This window comes from Stegostoma tigrinum, chromosome 38 (assembly GCF_030684315.1).
Source record: "Stegostoma tigrinum isolate sSteTig4 chromosome 38, sSteTig4.hap1, whole genome shotgun sequence".
NCBI lineage: Eukaryota > Metazoa > Chordata > Chondrichthyes > Orectolobiformes > Stegostomatidae > Stegostoma > Stegostoma tigrinum.
This window is the reverse complement of record NC_081391.1, coordinates 12,827,887-12,853,110: the sequence shown is the minus strand read 5'-3', so window position 1 is coordinate 12,853,110 and position 25,224 is coordinate 12,827,887. Positions and strand designations below refer to the sequence as shown.

General features: G+C 40.3%; 1 protein-coding gene across 1 annotated transcript in view; it reads right to left on the bottom strand.

Moving 5' to 3' along the window:
- gga1 (golgi-associated, gamma adaptin ear containing, ARF binding protein 1) overlaps window positions 1–25,224 on the bottom strand; it is a 58,280-nt gene that overhangs the window by 23,554 nt on the left and 9,502 nt on the right. Inside the window, exons 2-8 of the mRNA XM_048521155.2 lie at window positions 15,830–15,914; window positions 14,963–15,038; window positions 13,265–13,363; window positions 10,977–11,100; window positions 8,487–8,584; window positions 1,505–1,585; window positions 125–262 (exon numbers count right to left, since the gene is read on the bottom strand). Of these exons, the coding sequence (XP_048377112.1) occupies window positions 125–262; window positions 1,505–1,585; window positions 8,487–8,584; window positions 10,977–11,100; window positions 13,265–13,363; window positions 14,963–15,038; window positions 15,830–15,914 (701 nt within the window). The remainder of the gene's footprint in view (window positions 1–124; window positions 263–1,504; window positions 1,586–8,486; window positions 8,585–10,976; window positions 11,101–13,264; window positions 13,364–14,962; window positions 15,039–15,829; window positions 15,915–25,224) is intronic.

The following is a 25,224-nucleotide window of genomic DNA, read 5'->3' as shown; positions in this document are numbered from 1 at the left end:
GTTCAAAAGTTACTTGAGTACATGTTTCATTCTCCACATGTGATGATTCTCACTTTGACAAACCCACATACACATTGTAATCACAGCATGACAAACAAAAACCTTCTTTTCGTTCCGTACATACCTTCATTATTTCTTCATTACTCTCAGGGGTTTCATCTTTGCTATAATTCTCCAGCATTTCACTCAGAAGTTTAACATTGTTGTTCACCTCTTCAATTGCATTGACTCTTTTAGAAATCTTCTCCATTCTTCTCTGGTCCTAAAGAGATTAAAGAACAGATTTCATTCTTAGTACTCTTTCTTCTAAAAGTAGAACATCTTTACTGTATTATTAGTAGTATTAAAAAAAAAACAGAAAATGAGGACAATGGGGTGGTGGGCAACAATCTGACGGGTTTCGGTAGTTTTCGCCTCAGAGGTGGACTTTAATCAGACTGCCTCATTCAGTTCTGTTTCTGGGGTTATGGGCTAGAAACTGAATTGGGCTAACCATATAAATACAGTGGCTATAAAATTAGGTCAAAGGCTATGAATCCTGCACCACCTGCCTTCCCCAAAGCCATCTACAAGGCACAAGTCACAAGTGTGATTGAATACTCTCCAGTTGCCTGGATGAGCGCAGCTCCAGTTCTACAGAAGCTTGAAACCATCCGGGACAAAACTGCACACTTGATTGGCATCACATCCACAAATATTCACTCTGTCCGCCATGGCTGCTCAGTAGCAGGGTGTACAAGACAAGATTGTGGGTTTCCCCGAGTCCTCTGGTTTCCTCCCATTGTCCAAAGAAGTGCAAATTAATTGGATCGGACATGCTAAGTTCCCTAGAGCGTACAGGGATGTGTAGATGAGGTGCGTTAGACATAGGAAGTGCAGAGTTGCATGGATAGGGCAGGGGTATGGATTTGGGTGGAACACTCTTTGGAGGGGTGGTGGAGACATGTTGGGCCAAAAGGCCTGTTATCACACTCTAAAATGCACTGTAGAAATTCACCCAGGTTCCTTAGACTGGAAATCTAGAACGGCAAAGTCAGCAGACACATCAGAACACCATCACTTGGAAGGTCCCCCTAAAGCCTCGCACCATCTTGATTCTGAAATATTTTGCTTTTCCGTCAGTGTTGCTGGGCCAAAGATCCTGGAATCCCCTTCCTAAGGACACTGCGGATCTAGCTTTTGCACATGGACTGCAGAGAGTCAAGAAGGCAGCTCACCTACTGCCTTTGGCCATTTGTGTGGTATTGGTCGTGAGTTTGAGATGTTGTCAAAGCAGCCCTGGTGAGTTGCTGAAATACATTTTGTAGATGATAAATCATGCCACCATGACATCTTTGGAATGGCAAAATCTTCATTTGCCAGCACTAACCCCTCCACATTATGAGACACAATTAGAAGTGAAAAAGAGAGCTACCTAAAGTACATGTAGATTTTAATATTCCCACTTTATACTTGCCAGACAACTGACAATTTGCAAACTCTAAGAATAAGCAACAAAGCCCACCTCTTGGACCATCTCCTTGATTAATTTATTTGCAGCTCGGAGGTCCTCTGGATGGGTGCTCTTCAGGAGTCTGGCCAATAACTAAAACAGAAAAATCAAACAAGAGTCAAAACTTCCGGAAATTGCATTGCTGATATAGTTCAAACAGAGTTTCAATGTAACAAACAACTGTTCTATTATACTAATACTCCCACATTAGCTCTCAAATGGTGCTAAATGTAAACGTGTAATACCATCTAGTGATGGTACTGAATGTAACAAGAGCAACAGATAGAAACTGGGCCATTCTCCAATCAGTTAAATGAATAGGCTTACAAATATGAAGTTCTACATTACAAGAACAACAATATACCAAGTGTACTTTGTTTGTTGCAACACACTCTGGAACATCCTGAGGTATGAAAGATACTTAATAAATGTAAATCTTTCTAATTTACTTATTTACTCCATTTATTTTTCCAACTGTGTATGTATGCTCATTTAACATAACTCTTGAGTTAAGGAAAAACACCACTGACACCAGGGAGAGAGTCTAGCTATTAAATTGTCTAAATCTCAAGAGAAAATAAAACATTCTCTTGACGGGCTTTTCAACTCTTAAAAACTTCAAACACCAGAAATATCATAGCACATCATGTCATAGAAATTAAACACGTTACTCCGGCACTAGAAACCAGTAGTTCTGCTCTAATGAGTGATAATGGGAGCTGCAGATGCTGGAGAATCCAAGATAATGAAATGTGAGGCTGGATGAACACAGCAGGCCCAGCAGCATCTCAGGAGCACAAAAGCTGACGTTTCAGGCCTAGACCCTTCATCAGATGCTGCTGGGCCTGCTGTGTTCTTCCAGCCTCACAGTTCTGCTCTAATGTTAGGTCTCACAGTAACAAGATGCAAACAGTAACAAAAGGTACAGTTGCCATAGTCCTACCAGAGAGAGAGACAGAGACAGTGACAGTGCGCGAGAGAGCGGCACATAATTGGTGGTGATTTTAACCTGAGGGTCACCATGCCTCAGGTAAAGGTTGCAACTTAAACTGCTTCAAACTTTTCTACAATCTGTAGAGAAATTATCAGACTCCAGCCAGCATCCCAAACTGTTACATTTTGAAATGTTATCAGAATTTATGAATACCCCACTGATAAACTTAAATTCACAAATTCCGGATATCACAATGTTTAAATTGGAAGAGGAAACCAGGCAGAAATCAGCAAATGCTCTTAAGCAAAAATAACCAATATACTTCTATACACAAAAGACATGTAATCACATTTTCTGGGGACTAATGAGGTTATGACTAAACCATCTCCAACAATGGACCTCAAGTAATTCATAGTATGCAAGATGCTTTGAGGTACGATAAAACAAAAACTGCAAATGTATCTGGAATAAAAATGGTCAATAGTAAATTTTACAATTGTTCATTACTAGAGAACTACAACATACCTTCCCTGCAGAATAGCAGCTGGGCTCCTGCAGCTTTAGTATAGAGACCCCACATTAATTTGTTAGGAATTTACAACCTCAGTTTTCCTGTTTCCAATAAAGGACATTTTCCTTTGCTGAAAATCTGAAAAAATCTTTGCTGCCTTTTGCAATCCCTTTCAGACCCTTCCACCCTTTGTAGACTCTCTTACCCCTCCCAACCCCTCACTCCTGTCTCTTAATTTGACACTGACATTGCTTCAAACTGCAAAATACTTTCAGAAATTTGCAAAGGTTTTACTATAAATCTGCAGTGTAGTATAAACATAAATTTTCACCTTTCCTCGACAAGAAACTAACCCTCCTACGGGGAGGAACTCAGCTTTATTTTTTATATAAGCATAAGTCATAAATCAATTTCTGTCCACCAGGGGCAGAAAGCCTGCTGCAGCTAATCTCCCAGGTATGTCTCAATCCAAGAATTAACCAAGTCTGAATTTGCTTAGCTTCCAACATTAGACAAGGTTAGCTGTAGACAAATCATAAGTCATAGTAGTACAATATTTTTAAATCAACACTGTTCTGAACTGTTACAAAACATCTCTGGAGCAGTTGGGACTTGAACCTAACCGTTCTGGTTCAGAGGTAGGGATTGTACCATCGACATGGTAGCCTTTGGAACTGCTTGTAAGTACTTTTAATCAGGCTACTCAACTGTGTTATGGCACACCTCTGAAGCAAGTGGGACTTGAACCTGGTTCCTCTTTACCAGACGTAAGGACACTATAAGACCATAAAACCATAAGACATAGGAGTGGAAGTAAGGCCATTCGGCCCATCAAGTCCACTCCGCCATTTAAATCATGGCTGATGGGTATTTCAACTCCACTTCCCTGCACTCTCCCCGTAGCCCTTGATTCCTTTTGAGATCAAGAATTTGTCGATCTCTGCTATGAAGGCATCCAACATCCTGGCCACCACTGCACTCCGTAGCAATGAATTCCACAAGCCCACCACTCTCTGGCTGAAGAAATGTCATCTCATTTCGATTTTAAATTTACCTCCTCTAATTTTAAGGCTGGGCCCACGGGTCCTAGTCTCCCCGCCTAACGGAAATAACTTCCTAGTGTCCATCCCTTCTAAGCCATACATTATCTTGTAAGTTTCTATCAGATCTCCCCTCAACCTTCTAAACTCTAATGAGTACAATCCCAGGATCCTTAGCCGTTCATCATACATTAAACCTACCACTCCAGGGATCATCCGTGTGAATCTCCGCTGGACACACTCCAGGGCCAGTATGTCCTTCCTGAGGTGTGGAGCCCAAAATTGGACACAGTATTCTAAATTGGGCCTAACTAGAGCTTTATAAAGCCTCAGATGCACATCGCTGCTTTTATATTCCAACCCTCTTGAGATAAATGACAACATTACATTCGCTTTCTGAATTACAGACTCTACCTGCAAGTTAACCTTGAGAGAATCCTGGACCAACACTCCTAGATCCCTTTGTACTTCTGCTTTGCGAATTTTCTCACCATTTAGAAAATAGTCCATGCCTGTATTCTTTTTTCCAAAGTGTAAAACCTCACATTTACTCACATTGAATTTCATCAGCCATTTCCCAGACCCACTCTCCTAAACTGTCTAAATCTTTCTGCAGCTTCCCCACCTCTTCAGTATTACCTGCCTGTCCACATATCTTCGTATCATCGGCAAACTCCGCCAGAATGCCCCCAGTCTCTTCATACAGATCATTAACGTGTAAGGCGAACAGCTGCGGCCCCAACACTGAATCCTGCAGGACACCACTCGTCACCGGTTGCCATTCTGAAAAAGAGCCTTTTATCCCAACTCTCTGCCTTCTGTCAGACAGCCAATCCTCAATCCTAGCCACCAGCTCACCTCGAACACCATGGGCCCTCACCTTGCTCAGCAGCCTCCCGTGAGGCACCATATCAAAGGCCTTTTGGACGTCTAGATAGATAACATCTACTGGGTTTCCCTGGTCTAACATACTTGTTACCTCTTCACTGAATTCTAACAGGTTTTTCAGGCACGACCTCCCCTTACTAAATCCATGCTGACTTGTTCTAATCTGATCCTGCACTTCCAGGAATTTAGAAATCTCATTCTTGACAATGGATTCTAGAATTTTACCAACTACCGAGGTTCGGGTAATCGGCCTATAATTTTCCATCATTTGCCTTTATCCTTTCTTAAACAAGGGGGTTACAACAGCAATTTTCCAATCACCTTGGACTTTCTCCTGACTCCAGTGACTTTTGAAAGATCACAACCAAAGCCTCCACTAATTCCTCAGCCACCTCCCTCAGAACTCGAGGATGTAGCCCATCGGGGCCAGGAGATTGATCAATTTTTAGACCTTTTAGCTTTTCTAGCACCTTCTCTTTTGTAATGCCTACCATACTCAACTCTGCCCCCTGACTCTCCCTAATTGTTGGCATACTACTCATGTCTTCCACTGTGAAGACTGACGCAAAGTACTTATTAAGTTCTTCAGCTATTTCCTTATCTCCCATCACTAGCTTCCAGCATCAATTAGGAGCGGCCCAATGTCTACTTTTGCCTCTCGTTTGTTTCTTATGTATTGAAAGAAGCTTTTACTATCATTTCTAATATTACTAGCTAGCCTCTGTTCATATTTCATCCTCTCCTTCCTTATTGCTCTCTTTGTTATCCTCTGTTTGATTTGTAGCCTTCCCAATCTCCTGATTTCCCAGTGCTCTTGGCCACTTTATAGGCTGTCTCTTTTTCTTTGATATACTTCCTGACTTCCTTTGTCAGCCATGGCTGTCTAATCCCACCCCGGATAATCTTTCTTTTCTTTGGGATGAACCTCAGTACTGAGTCCTCAATTACACCCAGAAACTCCTGCCATTGCTGGTCTACTGTCTTCCCCACTAGGTTCTGCTTCCAGTCGATTTTCGACTAAGTCCAGAATAGCCTGCTCCCTTGTGGGCTCCATCACAAGCTGTTCCAAAAAGCCATCCTGCAAACATTCCATGAATTCCCTTTCTTTGGATCCACCGGCAACATTATTCATCCAATCCACCTGCATATTGAAGTCCCCCATGATCACTGTGAGCTTGCCTTTCTGGCATGCCCTATCTATTTCTTGGTGCATCTTGCGCACCTGGTCCTGATCACTGATAGGGGATCTGTACATAACTCCCATTATAGTTTATTTGCCTTTGTGCTTCCTCAACTCCACCCACACAGACTCCACATCTTTTGATCCTATGTCATTCAGGGCCGTAGATTTAATTTCATTCTTAACTAACAAGGCAACCCCACCCCCTCTGCCCACCTCCCTGTCTTTTCGATATGTTGTGAATCCTTGCATGTTTAACTGCCAGTCCTGAGCTCCCTGCAACCACGTCTCTGTGATGCCTACCACATCAATCATTCAAGACGATTTGTGCTGTTAATTCATCTACTTTGTTGCGAATACTACGAGTATTTACATAAAGTGCCTTAATGATAACTTTCTTATCATTATTAGAGAGGTTAGAAATCCCAAGATGGCTTAAGCTATCCTTCCTTTTTGCTGTATTCCTCGTCTGCCTCAAGCTTAAATCCACCTGTACACATGCTATCCTGTTGCTTATCTTTCCAGTTAACTCCACATTCCCTGTCTCTTTCACTTTCCCTTCCCCCCGACTCACAAGTTTAAAGTCCTACTGACCACCCTATTTACCCTTTTCGCTAGAACACTGGGTCCAGATCAGTTCAGGTGGAGACCGTCCCAACGGTACAGATCCCCCCGGTTCCAAGACTGATGCCAATGCCCCATGAAATGGAATCCCTCTTTCCCACACCAATCCCTTAGCCACGTGTTTACTTCTCTATTTTTTTTTCCCTATGCCAATTAGCACGTGGCTCAGGCAGCAATCCGGAGATTATGACCCTTGAGGACCTGTACTTCAATGTCTTTCCTCGTGCTTCATAATCCCTGAACAGGTCCTCTACCCTAGCTTTGTCTACGTGGTTAGTCCCAACGTGGACCACAGCAACTGGATCCTCCCCCTCCCGCTCCAATATCCTTTCAACCCAGTCAGAGATGTCCCGCACCCTGGCACCGGGCAGGCAACACCTCATGTGGGACTCCCGATCTGGCTTGCATAGGATACTATCTGTCCCCCTAATAATAGAATCCCCTGTAACAACTACCTGTCTTTTTGCTCCCCCCTCTTGAATGGCCTTCTGCACCACGGTGCCATGGTCAGCTGGCTCATCCTGTCCACAGTCCTTTTCCTCATCCGTACAGGGAGCAAGAATCTCATACCTGTTGGTCAAGGTCAAGGGCTGAGGCTCCTGAACTCCTGAACTCTGAATCCCCCTACTTGCCTCACTTACAGTCACACCTTGTCCCTGAACACTTTCTGAATTTGAGTTATTTAGTCTACCGGGTGTGACTGCCTCCTGAAACAAAGTGTCCAGGTAACTGTCCCCCTCCCGGATGTGTCGCAGAGTTTGAAGCTCAGATTCTAGATCATTTACTCTGATCCGGAGTTCTTCCAGCAACCAACACTTGCTGCAGATGTGGTCGCTGCTGTTCACAATGGGATCAGCCAGCTCCCACATCATACAGCTACAGCACATTACTACTTATTTAGTTAACTGTTACAATTTATGTATTAAATGCTTTCTACTACTTCTCTGCTACACTCTTTTTCAATTAAGCAATTAAACTTTTAATCAATTACACAATACACAAGGATATAAATTGAAAAGCCTTACCTTAACAACACACAAAGGTCCTTCTCAGTTAGAGCTCCCGCTGTTTCTGCTGCTGGAACAGGAATGGAGGGCTCCGCCAGTCAAGGTAGGTATTTGCTAATCTTTAAAGCAGACTCACCCACCTGTAGGTCTCTGGTCGACGCTCCCGCTCTGTGAACTTTTAATTAGGTTAGAGGAGGAGGGAGGGAGGGAGGCCCTACTGTGTAGGACCTGGGGCTTCGAGGTAAGTGTTTAAATAACGTCTTGCACCCGAGAGCCCTTGGAACTGCAAGTGTTTTTAATATTAAATTCACCTTGCTGCTTCAATTGCAGTCTGCTCTTCTCCTACATTTGCTGCTGATTGATTCATGGAGCTTACTGGCAGCGAGCACAGCAGAGAGCCATCCTGAAATTGGCGAAGCAGCTCCTCACCATTTCTTTCCTGTTTCTACTTCCAGGGACATTTCTTTCATTGGTGACCTCCACCCCCATTATTGAATTTTACTGGCAATTCAGGGGCGATCCTTACGTATTTTGAACACTGCTATCTAGTCATATAAAGTACAGAATTCATGCTTTAAAATGAATTACACAAATTATCATGGTCCAAACTAGCTCGTCTTCTCTACCCCTTCTTCACCTCAAGGCTAATGTTCCCTTTAATTACATTTTACAGTATGCAGGCAACATCTGTAAATATGTCCCCCTTCAGATTTTCCACAAAGTAATTTAAAATTACAGCCTGACAGTGTCAGCTTCAGCCGTGTACTTAGACTTGGTCCCTGCAAACACAATGGGACAGGGACAAGTTACCTTAGACTTTTCCTCATCTTCAAACATGGCATTCGAGCGTGGAGGGGGTGGAGGAAGGGGTTCATCATCAGGTAACACAGGATCCTGTTTTATAATTCCTGTGGAACAACGGGGCAAAATATTAAAACAGAAAACTTACGGCATACGGCAAAACACTCTCCACATAGCTCAGCCAATATTGGAAACTCAGTTTCACTGATGACAGAACCACAAGAAACTCTGCACTTGCTGGCACTTCAATCAGCACAGCTCTTCCTCTATCTCCAAATCTGTGGTAACCTGCCTTTTTGTGTCCTGCTTCCAACAATGTGCAGGTTAAGTGAATTGGTCATGGGACATGCAGGGTTACAGGGATAGGGTAGGGGGCTGGGTCTGGACGGATGCTCTTTGGAGGGTCAGTGTTGACTCGATGCCAAGTGGCCTGCTTTCACACTGTAGAGATTCTACAGTCACTCTTCATCTCTTTCTCACCAAGTTACTTGTTAACAATAATTGACTCTGTAGCAAGCAAAGAACTCGCATTTTTTTAAAAAGTTTTGAAATAAAATTTCAAAAATTATTAGCAACCGAACACTGGTCTTCAACTCAAAACGCTTGCCTTTAAAATTTATATGATGCATTCGTTGTGCCGGAATCAGTTTTTAAAAACAAAGCCTTTTTCATGTTTCCCCTTGTGGAAGATATTAGAACTAGTGGGCACAGTTTAAAATTAAGCTGTGCCCAATTTAGTGGAGAGATGAGGATTACTTTCCCCTCAAAGGGTCACAAGCAGAGGACATTCACCAGGAATATTGCTTGAGCTGCAGCAATTCAGCTACAGAAAAATTAGATAGGCTGGGGTCATTTTCGTTAAAGCTGAGAAGGCTGAAGAGGAACCTGACTGAGGTGAGCAGAGTTCTGAAAGGCATTGATAAGGTAGATGGAGATAAATTTTCATTTTAGTGGAGAGGTCAATAACCATGGGAATAGTTTTAAGGCAAGGAGTAGGAGGTTTAAGAGAGGATTTGAGGAAAAATAAAAATTATCCATCGAGTGAACTCGCTGCCTAAAAACAGATTGTAGAGGCAGAAACCTTCAAGAAATTTGAAGAAATTGAAATGCCACAGCATACATGACCATGGGCTAAGTGCTGGAAAATGAGGTTAGAACATAGAGATGCTTGATGACCTGCATTAACATGATGGGCTGAAGTGCCCATTTCCACAATGTAAACCTCTACAATTCCATAGAACTCTTTCCCTACACTAGGGAAGACCATGCCAATGAATATTTTTAAGGAATAGAGGCAGATGGATTCTTTACTAACAAGAAAGCCAAAGGAAAGGTGGGGGTTAGCAGGAAAATATAGCTAAATCCACAATCAGTCTCTGAGCTTATCAATAGCATAGGAGACTCAAGGGCTAAGTAACCTACTCACGCCCCCAATTTATTTGTATGTTCATATGCTTTAGTGAAAGTCTGTGTTAACAAGGAACTATTAGCAGTCACTTATTTCAGCTCAAGGGTAAGTTTTGGCAGCAGCCACTTGGACTCACTTATGTAAAGATTAATAGTGATTTGTAGGCAATTTTGCTCTTCCCTAAATTAGCTGGATTTCTCTCTCTCTCTCTCTCACACACACACACACACACACACACACACACACGCACGCACGCAAAGACCGAATCCAACCTGAAAGAGATCCAAATTCCTCACCTGCCTGAACCTTGGCTACATAGACAAAAACTGCTCACCCTGACAACATGTTAAACCTGGAATTTCACAGGAATTAGTGCTGCCTAACTCAAAGCCGGCCATGCTCACAGTGAACAACTACATAGAACATACAGCACAGAAACAGGTAATTTGGTCCAATGGGCCCAATCTAACATTTATGCTTCTCAAGTGTCTACTTCCCACCCTTCTTCATTAACTTGAGCAGTATAATCCTCCAATCCTTTCTCAGTCTTGTTTATCCAGCTTCTTAAATCTGCTGCCACAAATCAGCTGAACTCCAGCTTGAGGCAAGGAATTCCTCAGTTCCAACCACTTCCTGGGTAAAGAATCTTCTCTTGAATTTCCTGTTGGATTTGTTAGTAATGTTATAAATATGTCCCCTAGTTGTGGTTTCTCCATGTAGAAGCCCTCCAATAATGGAAAAAACTTCCAACAGACCATCATTTGGCATTGCCTTTTGTAAAGTTAAGAACTCCAGTCTGTTCAATCCTCTCTGATAGGTATGGTTTCTCAGTTCTTGTATTACTCTCGTAAAGAAACACAAGAGTTTTTGGAAATCCTTTATTCCATCTTAATGACATATAAATACAGGTTGCGTACTGATACCATGGCTTTTAGAATAATAGTGCAGACTGATATAGAATCATAGAATTTTACAGTAAAGAAGGAGGTCATTCAATAAGGGTTGTGCAGTTCAGGATCAAGGCATATCATTGGAAATAGCAATAGTTTATAGCCGAGTACTTACACTTGGCCAGAAAGGTCTGAACAAACCTTGTTTTTTAAGCATGTGATAGGCCTCTGTGATCTTCAGCTCATCTGGTAGACCCACTGTCCAACTGAACATTAGTTCTAAAACTTTAGCTTTTACTTTCTCAGAAGCTCGCGTTCCCAGATACTAATGGGAAAAACACAAAAAAGTATCCCTTAGCCACAATGTTTGAATTAGAATTATTAATACTGCACCTCAATAACTAAGAATTCAACTGCTGCTGGAGAAAACAGAGACCACAATCAAAGTTCATTAACCTACATTCACCAGGACAGAATTACTAAGATGCCAAATCTCAAAGGGAACAACAAGTTATACAGCATAAGAAGAGGGTGTTGATGAATTAGCTGAGGTATTTCCATGCAGAATGCACCAGGGAAAATCCAACCCCAGGCGACTGCTTAGTTGAAAATGTACAATGTGTGGATACGTTATTTCTGTTTGCAAAGCAGGGCATCATGCATATGCATAAGCATAGCATCTAACAAGTATAATGAGACCAAATAATAAGTTTGAATTGGTTGTTAGTATTACTCTTAGCACTCTCTGGGTTGTTAAATGGGATTCTGTGACTGGACAATACTTAAAGGTTCAAAACCAATTTCTGAGTTTGGGTAAGCAAAGTTTGGGTGAACTTGGTCAGTACCTTACCTGGTACTTGATAATGATCTACAAATTGTTGGGACATACGGCCTACACAGAAGACATCACATACTGAACTTCACGTACAAGATTACTCACTTGTGCGGCAGACAGAACAGCAACTCCGGTGCAGTTAATACACAATATGTGAAACATCTAGCTCCATCTGTTACTCAAATTTTGAGCACATCTTCCAAGTGCGGCAAGCAAATGGCTCTGGCCCTGGTTACGAGATTGCCAATAAGACCAACCTTACAGTGCATGGATTTCCAGGAATCTCCCAATGCAAATACAGGCCAGCGAAGGCACGCTTGCAGCAGACAGCGAGAGATTTCTCAAGTGGCATATTGAGGTAAGTGATGCATTAGACTGCTCTAATTCAAAGGCAAATTTGAGTGCAGGAAGAGCCCATTAAAGGGTGTATTGAAATACTTACACACATTAACATATTCAAATATAGCAAATGTATCACTTGTCTGTTAGAAATATGCAAAGTTAAGAGTTTAGTGTTCATTCTATTTGGGAAGTACTTCTTGTGAATCAAAATAAAAGGTTATGAATGCTGGGCCTAGAGGAGGCCCCCATGGTAACACCATTTATTCGTTTAAGAGATAATAGGAACTGCAGATGCTGGAAAATCCAAGATAACAAGATGTGGAGCTGGATGAATGCAGCAGGCCAAGCAGCATCTTAGGAGCAGGAAAGCTGGCGTTTCTGATAAAGGGTCTAGGCCTGAAACGTCAGCTTTCCTGCTCCTAAGATGCTGCTTGGCCTGCTGTATTCATCCAGCTCTACACCTTGTTATTTGTTGAAGAGTTTAGTTTTCAAGCTGGAATATTCTGCAATGCTGACATTCCAAAAATTCTACAATCGCTAAGCCAATGATGTAGCCCCACTGTAAAATGGAAAAGTCAGCTCTTTGAATGATTTTCTGTCATTCTTGGCTAGTTATCCATGACACACCCAGCAGTGCAAGCAGCCAATTAAGGATCCATTCTTTATTACACTATTTCCCAGCACCTGGGAAGCCATATGCAGGAAAGGTGTCATTGAGCACTTGCGTTCTTTCAAGATTTTCAATTTTTATTCTCTCTCAAAAGCCAAATTTAAATAGGCATTGTGTGACTATACAGTCATTCTGGTTGCCTGCATCACTTTGGAACAGCCCTCCTAATTCAGTATCTTTTGTACCCTTGTGGGCTATTTGCATAGGGTTCCAGGGTCCTCTGCACTAGTCACCAAAGACACTCAACAGATACCTCAGGCAGCTTTCCATGCTAAATTATATGCTATTGTAATGAGAGATCTGCACTTGTGAGTGAACACCAGCTGGCTTTATTGAACATCACGAACAGAAGAGATAAAAGAGGACATCGTACTTGGATCTCTATAGTCCCAGGCTTCAGTTCCACATGATATGATGTCACTACGACCTTGCTCCTTTTAAACATGCTGTGTGGCCATACTTGGTGCACAAGGTACAATTTCCTTCGCTTTACAATGACATCTGTTGCTCTCCAACAAAGACTTTCTATGAAGTCATGAGGACTTAGGCGACACGCAAGTTAGCTACAGATGATTTGCTCATCTATTTTCCATTATGGTACAAAGATTCTAAAGCATTATGGTACCCTTGCAGCAGACTTACCTTGGGTGACACGACTTTGATTAATTCATTTAAAAACCTGAATTTTCCGACTTCATTGTGAAACCGCTTCCCACAGTTTTTCATACATGTCTCCAGGACCTGAGCAAAAATTGAGAAAATTTAAATTTCACTGACACTGAATAAAATGAATTAAAACAAACATGTTTAACTTTACATCTACTCTTTATTGCCCCTTTACTTCTTGAAATTAAATACATCAAGCTTCCTTCCTTCTGCTCAGGTTCTGTAGCGATCTTCCTCCCACCTGAAGTTAACTTTGGCAGAAGCGCCAGATGAAACCCAGGCAATTTAAGCAAATGTTATTTAGTTGAAGCTATGGAGGATGGAGGGGGAAAAAAATGAGAAACTCTACAGAAATTCAGCTCTACTGGCGGTATGCTGGGAGACTAATTTCATAGGAATTATTCGCCTTTTGATAGCTACAGCTAATGGGCATTTTTCACGTAGGACTTTTGTTCATTAATACTGTGGATCATCCAATTGTGGGCAGTGAAGTAATCACCTGCTCTTGTCCAGTTTATGCACTTCTGATCAGGGCAGCAATCAGAATGGGCAATCTTGCCTGATTTTACAAAGCTAACACACAGGATCAAATCCACGGCAGCTTGATACAAATGGCTTAGAGACAGAGAAAGTATCTCAGTCATAATGGGATTGCTTAAAGCAGGAAATTTAAGTTCATGTTCTTGTTTCACCTTGCAGTGGTACAGAGATCAGTCTATCTGCATTGAGGTGTTCAAGTGACAACAATGTAATAATTGGCAAATGATTTCATGCCAGTTAATAACTGAATGCTGAACAGAAGGTCCCATCAATATAATAAAGAAAAATATAATCTCACGAGCCAAGTGCACAGTAGGTTGTGAATTTTGATTTGGTGACATTTTAAGACTGACATTTAGGACCGAAAGGGATGCTTATCACACCATGATGGTGACAGACCTCAATTGCAAATGTTAATGACTATCTCAGCTGAGTGATTCTCATTTTATAGATTGTGTAGAATTTTATAGTTTTTTTTAAAAACTGATTATGTGGCAGTTTCCAACAGGCTGTCACCAAAAGGGCAATAAAAGGGTGACTTTTTAAATTATTTAATGGGATGTGGGTCTCACTGACAAAAGGCAGCATTTGCTGTCCATCCCCAACCGCTTTGGAAGGGTGACTGTTTGAAGATGGACAACAAATGCTGGTCTCTCCAGCAATATCCACATCACAATAAGATTTTTAAAAAGTTGCCTTATTGCATTGTGGCATCATTCTGTAGGATACTCATGGTACATGTGGGAGTGCTCCATTACAGTTCTCCTCATCGCAACTAAATGGCATTGGGCTCTGGGATGGATATTTTCATTTGACCCATTTCCAAAATAATGTAAAACTTTTAATGTTTTAAAGCACTGTTAATTTATCAGTTAAAATACATAAGTCTACAAAATCATGCTTTTAAAATAAAATCATAGGTCATAGACTTCAATACTTGGGAACATAACAGTATGGAAGGGTCATTCAGCCCATCAAGCCTGCTCTGCCATTCAATTAGAAAAAAATCATGGCTAATCATCTAGGTTCGACACCACTTGCCCACACTATCTCCACATCCCTTAAAAACTACTGATACCCATGAAGATCATTTAATAGCAAAAGGGCTTTAGACAAAGTTACAGTAAATCTTACTGTCAAGGCCTGAATAGCTTCCCATTCCTGGGGAGATTGTATCTTATGTGCCAGAAACCTTGTGGCAAGCTGAGGTCTAAAGAAAGAAAAGTGTAAGAATGATACAACGTTACGGCATAATGAATGTCACTCCGCAAAAAGAGAACTTTAAGATAAGATGCAAACTTACATTGTTGTGGCATTGCTGTGAATTAATAAACAATCCACAGGCACACTTGAGTAATCAAAATAGATGCAATCCATATGGTCTAATTGAGCTTTTCCATTTATATTCCCCTCAATCCCTTTTGCCTTCATCCACCTTTCCAACCTAATCTTGAATGTTGTCAGTTCTTACTTCAACCACAAGGCTTAGCTTAGTGATTCCCAATTTCTCAAATCCTTTCACATGTATGGTTTCACCAGTGCTAGCAGTGTCCTTCATCTCAAGCAACTACTTAGCAACTGAGCTCAGGCATGAAGATTCAACATAAACAAGTTCAATCCAATCTTGATGTCCAGTAGCCATTGTGTATAGCAGTGTCTGCCAAACAAGTTTACAGTCACAAATGCATTGTAAACCTTACCGTGAATAACTGTGTAATATATGAAGTGACATTTGAGTCTGTAGGCCTACAATTATTTCAACTAATGGTGTTATCCAGGACCCCTCAACGCAATTTTAATTTTTCCAGGCTCCCTGACAAGACTTTTAATTTTTTATTGACCGAAAATCAGCGGATCCCAGTTAGATCTTCAACCAATGAAGGGAAGACGTAGGAGAGCCAGGGTTTGTTGCCAGTCAACGTCAAGTATTTATATAACTGATTCAACAAAATGGGTGCAGTGTTGTTTGGACAATTGTGCTGATTTTCATTAGGTACCTACCCTTCCAATTCCTTGTTCAGCTGGTCACAAAATTCTTGAATGTAGTTCCATTCCAGTTCTCGGTTTAAAGGATTTGTGGCTTTATCTGTGTAGGAAACAAAATAAATACAGGTTAGCATAAACTCCAGATGGTGAATCTTGCTGACATGATTGACTCAGCTCCAGGACTGGAAAATTACTATTATCAAATTTCCTTGATTTTACTATGAAGATACTTTATATATAATATTTATTGGAGGACTCTAATTTTGAAGGATTGTGGAAAATTCATTTCAGGTTTTGAGAAAATGCCCAGAGTGGTTTCTTTGATATAAATTATCACAAGCAGTCAATCTGAAATGTTAGTGTACTTACTCACTGAACCATGAGGGAAAACTTACTTCCCTGCAAACTATACTTTAAAGTAAAAGTAAGGACTTTATGCTTAGGTCTCAAATTATTTTTTCCTTCTTTTTCTTAAAATATCATAATATAACCTTGATACTGCTGTATGACAAAGAAAATATACATTAAATTGTTCAGAGTGTGCATTAATCAAGTTTAAGGGACAGGGATAGGAGACTGATTCATTTAAAAATTGGTTAAAATATGATCAAGATCACAGCTTGGATGATGTGTTGCTGCTGCAGCATACTGAGACACCAAATAACCCACAGTGAATACATTCAAAGCAACTGTTTATAGACTAAGCATTTTTGGATACAAGTTGAAGAGCTCAAGACCTTACAGGAATTTGGATTAGAAGGAGAGGAGTGCAGTTGTTGTCATCCATATCAGTATGAATGACATTGATAAGACTGGAAAAGTGTTTCTGCTTAAAGATTTTGAACAGTTAGGAGCTAAACTACAAAGCAGACCTCCAAGATAATAATCTAGGGATTACTACCTGAGTCACAAGCCAGCTGGCATATGGTAAATAAAGGAAATATGTTAAACATATAGCTTAAAAGATTGGTGTGGAAGAAATGGGTTTAATGTTATTGTAGCACTAGCATCAGTACTGGGACGGCAGGCAGCTGTTCAGGTTGAATAGGTTTCACTTAAGAAGTGCTAGATGCCAAACCCTGGCTGTAGAGAGTGATTTAAACTAATTGGAGGGGAGGATTCAGAAGGAGAGATTCATAGGCTCACAAAGCAAAAGGATATGGCAGTATTGCAGGACAACTATTTTGACAATGATTTCTAGAGTGGAGAAACAATTTGTACAAGCATAAAAGAAGCTGCAGATAAAGTAAAAATGGGCAATAATGGTAAAAAGACAAAACTAGTGCTCTTAAATGCATGTGATATTCAGTACGAAAGAACTGAATTAATTTGGAGGTTAATGGATACAACTAGTAACCACTACAGAGACATGGCTGCAAGGAGACTGAAGCTAGAAAATAAATACTCAGAGATAGGGCATTTTGAAAGTGCAAGTAGAAAGGGAAGTATTGTGGGGTAGCTTTGTTAGTATGAGATGGATTAAGCATAATTGCAAGAAATGATCTTAGGTTTGATACTGCTGAATCCTTGTTGGGGCAGAGGAGGGGGTTAAGACCTAAGAAGGAAATTAAGACACTGGTAGGAACAATCTATAAGCTCCCCAGCAGTAGCTATTCTGTTGGGAAAGACAGAATAAATTGGGAGATAATGAGGGCATTAAAAAGGCAGTGCAATAATTATGGGGAACTTAAATGGGCAGCCATGAGGAAGAATTCATCTAGCATATTCAAGACAGTTTCATAGAACAATATGTAGTGGATTCAAGCAAGGCTCAGGCTATTTTGGATCTGGTAATGTGCAATTAGGCAGGTCTAACAAATGATCTCAGAGCTAAAAAAAAATTCCCCAATGGGCCACAACATGGGGGAATTTTAGTATTCAATCTGAAAGTGAGAAACTTGTTAGAAATTATTGTACTTATGTCAGGGTAAGCACTTTGGGTTGAGGGCATAGTTGGGTGCTGTGGATTGAGAACAGAGTTTAGCAAAAAAAAAGGTTGAAGAAAAATTGCAGACATCTAAGAAAACAGTGCATGATTCACAGCAAAGATATATGTTAGTGAGGCACAAAGATTCTAGGAAACAGACAAACCAAAGAAGTTAACAGCAGTATCGATTTGCTACATCATTTGTTTTCATTTCAAAGACAGTGGCAAACCAGAAGATTGAGAAAATTTTAAAAGCCAGAGATGACCAAAAAATGAGAACGAGTTGAGAGGGCAAACTAGCTAGTAAAATAAAACCAGATACTAAGTGCTTCCTTAAATATGTAAAAAAAGCAAAGGGCCAAGAGAACACAAGCTCGTTCTCTAATGAGCAAAAACAAAGTTGCTGGAAAATCTCAGTAGGCTGGCAGCATCTGACATTTTCCCAGCTACCTTCAGTTTTGAGGAAGGGTTACCAGACCCAAAACGTTAACTCTGTTTTCTCCTTCACAGATGTTGCCAAACCTGCTGAGCTTTTCCAGCAACTTTGTTTTTGTTCCTAATTTACAGCATCTGCAGTTCTTTTGGTTTTTATTTAGTATTGTTCTCTAACGAGCATGAGGAAACAAGATTGGGAACCAGGAAATGACAGAGGAGTTGAATGAGTATTTTGCATCGGTTTTCATGACATACAACATTAGAGCATCCCAAAAGAAACTACCAAAAATCAAGCAAAGGACTACTAGCAAAAAAAAAGTGTACTAAGAAACCTAATGGGGCTAAAGGCTATTAAAGTTTCCCAGACTTGATGGGTTGCACTCTAGGATTTCAAAAGTCTAGGATTTCAAAAGTAGCTACAGAGATAGTGTGTGCAATATCAGTAAGATTTTAAGAATCCTTAGATTCTGGAAAGAATTTATAGAATTGGAAAACTACCAATGTCACACCCTTATTTCAAAAGGGAGAGAGACACACAAAAGTCTGTTACCTTAACATCTTCTAAGGGAAAATATTACAGCCTATAAAAAAATGTAAATAGCGGAGCATTTAGAAATACATAATATAAATCAAGTCAGTATGCCCTCATGAAGGGGAAATCACACATGACAAATTTGTTACAGTTCTAAGGAGGTAAGAAACAGGAATAGATTAAAAAACTGATTAGAATTGGAAGATTTCTGCACTTAATCATTATTCAGTCTCTGAAAAGTGTGTCCTTGCATGCGTAGCAGGTGAAAATGGAGTAGGTACTGCTTTGATGTAATTCAAATGGCTCCTTAATTACACTCGCTTATGAAGAAAGTTGGACAAGATCAGAGAACGTTGCTGTTACTTAAAGGACAGTCTTCAGCACAAAGGTGAAAAAGGTAAAAAGACATAGCCAAAAACGTCAACTTGTGCCTTCAAATTTACTTTGTGAGAAAAATCAATCTTACACACTACCACCTCCCATGCAGAAGCACCAACAAGCTGTTGTTTCATTGCCACTTATATTCATTTCAAACTATATATTCAAGCTTCGAATAGTCATTAGACTGGCTAGCTCATGAAAATGTAGAAACATCTGACAACATACGAAGTAGTTCCTTTGTGTGGACATGGTTTTAGTGCAGGTCAGAGAAAGTGTGCAAAGATTACAGATCTGATTGTTCAACCATGATCTGTAAAAACATAGATCACTGCCTAAAAGTGAATAACTGTGGGATCCTGGTTAAGTCTGAGTATTATAAAAGGCATTAGCCCCACTTCAGGGGCTTCAGTATATAATTTAGGCTAACACCTCAGTGCTCTGTAATGTTCCTACAATGACGTGATTGAAAGAGTATTCATTGGCTATACATCGTCATGTGTTTGTGAAAGGTGACAGATAATGCAGGTAACTGAGGAAATGCTACACTTAGAGAAGTATTATATTTCTGGTAAAAGGTGGTGAGTGTGTGGAATGAACTGCGACAGGAAACAATGAAGGCGGGTACAATTACAACATTTAAAAAGGCATTTGGGTGGGTAGACAAAGGGTTTGGAGGGATATGGGCCAAATGCTCGCAAACAGGGCTAGATTAATTTAGGATACCTGGTCAGCATGTACAAGTTGGAAGGGTCTGTTTCCATGCTGTACATCACTATAACTCTATGATTAAGTTTCCAGTTGCCTGCTTGGACATAAAAGATCACAAGGACTCTGAAAATCAGGGAGAAATGCCGGTATTCTAGCCAATATTTTCCAATAAAGATTATCTTGTTCTTGCATGCAAATTGCGGTGCTTGTCTAAAACAAAGTGATTACTGTTGGCTGAGAAGTGTTTTGAGCCATCGACAATACAAAAGGCACAGTATAAGGTGACAGTTCTTTACTGATAACCGGCACAATAAAATTTTTTCGTTCATTTTTTGGACGCTGGAATGAAGACCAGTATTTTAACAATTTATCTCTCATTACAGCATGTTTCCAATATTAGAACAATTATGCTCTGCTTTGCTGCTGATCTAAACTTTATAAATGCAAAACTTGCCATTCCTGTTTGATCACTTCGTTAGGCAAGAGGAGCAACTTCAGAAAATTGACCCTGAAAAATTTGTTTAGCTGAACCCATAAAGATTGCAAAAAAATCGGATCAGAAAGCAGCAATTAAAAACCAAAGGCTCAATTTTAGTACTTAAGAGAAGTATCTGATCCATAGATTTAAATGCTGTGAAGAATAAATGGGGAGAGCATACAGCAAACCTAAAAGTCAACACTCTGAGAATACAAACAAAATCAGGGAATAGTGTTGAGTGAAGACAAAAACCCCAAACCCTGGAAATGCCTCCCTGTGCTGCATCAAATCTCAAAATCAAACACGTCTGAACAAAAATGATCAAAAACAATCTTTTGTTACACCCAATGCAGAAACAATTCAGAGTAAAACAATGTCAACGTCAATCCTAGTGATAGCAAGAACTGCAGATGCCGGAGTCAGAGTTAACAATGTGGAGCTGGAGGAACACAGCAGGCCAGGCAGCAAAAGAGCAGGAAAGTTGACACTTTTAGGTTGGAACTAACACTTCCATATAAAAGAAACTGAGGCTATTTTTCAAACAATGAATGCTGACATACAATGTTGTTAAAGAAATGAATGCAATATGAAATAATAATGTTGCAGCACAGGAGGTCATTGAGCCCAGAGGTATGCTGGGGTCAATGAAGAATCCAATTCAATATTTTCCTCCCTACTCTGATGCCTATCCACTTGCCATCATGGATACTGGTTACGAGTGATACAGTGTGGAGCTGGAGGAACACAGCAGGCCAGGCAGCATCAGTGGAGTAGGAAAGGTGGTGTTTCAGATTGGGACCCTCTTCAGAAAAAAAGGCCCTTTTTCTGAAGCAGGATCCCGACCAGAAGCATCAACTTTCCTGCTCCTCTGATGCTTCCTGGCCTGCTGTGTTCCTCCAGCTCCACACTTATTTCTGACTCTGGCATCTGCAGTTCTTGTTATCTCAACTGATTACATGATTAGTTTTTTCTCCACTGCTCTATCCAGAAGGCCATTCATTCCAATACTACATAGATAAACTTTCCACACATCAGTTTTCACCTTGCTGTTTGTTGGACAAAACCTGTGATTCCACTTCCAACTCTATTAAAAGTAATTATCTTAATTTTCCTTTAACTGGACTCTTTGCAATATTGCAAATTCATACCAGAACACCTCTCAAATTCTTCCTTTTTTTGCTGGCCGAAGAGTCTAACCTGTTCACTGCCTTCCGTATTACTGTAACTTAAGATTGATCGTCAGCCTTATGGCTCTTGTTACCGACAGATCCATCACTTTAATGCATCTTCTGGGAAAAATTGGACATCACGTTCAAATGTGGTCTTCCCCAAGATCTATTCAGGATCTTTATGTTAGGTAGGTAAGAATTCTTAAGAAATAACTCATGCTACATGTGGGCTTTCAACCTGAGCACAATTTGTGATCTGTGGAAGATGTAGGCTCATAATATGTCCAGGTTTTCTCAGTGATCTGCAACTGATTCTTCAGTCGCTGGAAAATGATTTTCCAGAAAAAAAGTAGTTTTAAGAAATCTGTTCATCACATCAACCAATGAGACAATGGTCAGACCCCTGGCAAGTATACATGGGTGAATTGACACAGATGGGCTTGTTAAGCTTTGCTGGGTATGTGTGCATACGTGTGTGTGAGAGTGTGTGCATACGTGTGTGCGAGAGTGTGTGCGAGAGTGTGTGAGAGAGAGAGAGTGTGTGACTGTGTGTGTGAGTGTGAGCAAGTTCTCTCACCTATGTCATTTGTAATTGCTCCAATGAACACAAGGGATTGTGGTGCATACCTCATACAGCACTACACTACAGTTCTTATTTTTGTTGTTGTCATCTAATTCTATTTTGACATCACAATTGCATTGTTACCACTCATGATGTGTTTAGTCCACTGTGAACTTTATGACCGTAGAGCGACAAGAACACTCAGTGGCTTTTTTAGATATTTGAGAGCTTGTAATGCTGTATCCATTGTGAACAAGGTTCATCGTGTATTCTTATTTGGAAATCTGGACTGTAATTTTTTTTTCGGCTTTCAGTGTTGTGAAGACAGAACTTTTTTTTTAAAAAACACGTCACTTGGAACAGTGAGCTGCAAACAGCATTTTAAAGAAATCATGTTACTCAAGCTAAATGACTCAACAAGCTACCTGGTGAGATGATTATTGTTAATTTGAGCTTTTATGATTGACAGTAGTACATGGTCACAGGTCAGATGCAGATGGCAGTTCAGAAGAAAAGATTAAGTCTAAGAGATGTGCTGGTTAGTAGTTTATTTCCGACAATTCAATGGAAAAAAGAATCAGTGTGTTAGCCTGGATGGATGAGTGCCCCAGGGAGAGACAGCATTAGAGAAAATCTCTGCATCTGGTCAACCTTCAGAAAGCCACTGAAGGGTATTACTTGGGAGTTCAATAAAAGACTGAAAAGTGAAAATAAGAGTGGTATCATATGGAGGTTGGCTGCCAGTAAAGGACATCACTAGGAATAGGATTTAATCTTCCTTTTCTTTGTTTTACATAAGACCTTACAACTCGTCTTTCTACGTATACACAAGTTTTTTTTAAAAAATGTAACAAACTGATGTTCTTTTGTTAAAGGCAAATTGGCAGCCTCAAATCAATAATGTTAAGTAACAGGCCACCATGACAACTGAATTACTAAAATGTACATTTATTAAACCAGGTTTTCCCCTTTTCCAACTCCATTCTGATTTAGCCCACTACCCGTCACCTTTGATAGTCTGTACTTCCCTTAATGGGCTTTGGAGGTTCAAATAACTGCAAAGAGGCCAGTATCCTGTCATCAAGTCACCCTTTATTTACATGTGAACAACACATTGAGCTGACTAGCCATAGCCAGTCAGTCCCTGAACCTATGAGATTCTGAATCCCTGTGTTTTTTGGTTTAACCTATTTTTCTAATCAACCTGTTCAGAAATATTATTGCGCACACCTCTGGAGCAGGTGGGGCTTGAACCAGGAGTAGGGACCCTACCACTGCACCACAAGGGGGCCTTCCCTGTTCATATTGGTCAGCCAAGGCTTCCTGATTGGCCCAGGCTAGTGATTCCAATCAAGGATCTCAGTCAACAAGATCCACCTGGCTTCAATCATTACAGGTATAAATTAACTCATATGGAAAACAGTTGATTTATTCGTGGTGCTTAACAGATGGAAAAAATAACACGGCTGATTGCATAACAGGAGAAAAAAACAAAAAACATTCAGTTGTGCGTAAGAGCACTCCTGGATTAGAAATAAAAGTTAGGCTTCATTGTGGGATCTGATCTCCCCAGTATTACCATCAGCTGGGAACTTAAAAGATTTAAGAACAAAATAAATCCAGAGTTCAGAAATCACATTTCCATTATCTGTTTTGAGTTAGCTGAAAAGAAATAAAAAAGGCGAAAAAGGTCGACATGAAAACAGCAGGGAAATGGCACAAGAGAACCAGCACAGACCACTGGCCAAATGGTGTCCTTCTTTGCCTCAACCTTTCTATAAAGCCTCCAATTCTCAACTGTCATTTTTTTGTAAAGTGAGTGCAACAGCATTTGAAGATGTCAATTAGTTTCTACTGGCTGAATGGAAGAAATATAAAGTTAACTTCTAAACAGCCCTGATCTCTACTTCACACACAGCTTTTGGTCATAGCAGTAAAGCCAAACAGGTCTATCTTCAGTTCACACTTGTTACAACTGGTCCTCTTGTTCGTACTTTATTTTGCTTGTTATAATTGTAAATGTTAATTTGAGAGCGAATGTGTTTAGGAATCCTATAAGTTTATGCTGCTTTCTCCATGGCAATGGCTCAGCTAGGGTTTAATTGCCAATCATCACCTTTTTCTCCTGTAGAATAAATTACTGCAATCAATTGAAATTTGGCATTCTTGCATCTGTCCTGATGACTGTAAGATTTAAAAGCTCTGACAACATATCCTCCTTTTTAGCAATATTCAAGTTTTCCACTGCAGTAATAAACAGAGAATTAAGTTAAAAGTTCAGAATCAGATGCAAATTTCTACATCTGACAATAAGGTTTAATATACGGAAACTGCTGTTTGGGCAATACCCAACATCACGCATTCATAAGCAGCACTACTGCAACATTATAGATACTCATGAGACAAGACAAAGCTCATCTCAGCCACTGCAGGGAAATAGGATCAGCTGACTTAGATGTTTCAGCAATGTGTACAAAAACATTTTATTCCACGTTTACAATAAGTGAGCTGCGCCGAGTCACCATGCGGGAATGATCTGCCATGGAGATCCCACAGGGATTTTGGTTGCAAGTCAGCTGAGTGCTATTTTGGGCTACCCTCATCAGATGTCTCAAAAACATGCTTCAAAGTGGACTGACAAAAGGTCCATTTATGTGCACTACCATCTAGCAAAACGTTTAAAATAACTTTAAGTAGCAATTTTTCATATCTTCCTCAATACGTCTTTAAAAAGTAAAAGGAAACAAGATAGGAGGAAAGAGGATGCAAACCCCGTCTTTGAGGCTCACTAGCTTCAACTTGCCTCAAATCAGTAGCTCCATTATGCCTGCAGAGAGAATTGTCCTATCCAACCAATCACAATAACAGCAACAAGATGCATCATGAATAGCACATGGCACTTGGATTGAAATGACGTTGTGGGATTTACTGAAAAACTACATAATGAACTTTTGATTCTTGAGTTATGGTCCTTCTGGTTATGGCCCTCCCTTAAATCCAGCCTCCAGTCAAAGGCATATTATTCTAAATAAAGTTGTACGGTTCTCACACTTCGAACTTAATAAGGCAATTCAGTATAATGCCATTTAATGATTGAAAACTTCAACAACATTACCAGCAAATAAAGGGAATAAGTTATGGTTTTCCACATATTATACATACTACTACTCCCAAAAATGTGTTGCTAGGCATTGAAACATCTGAACATTGAGATGCAT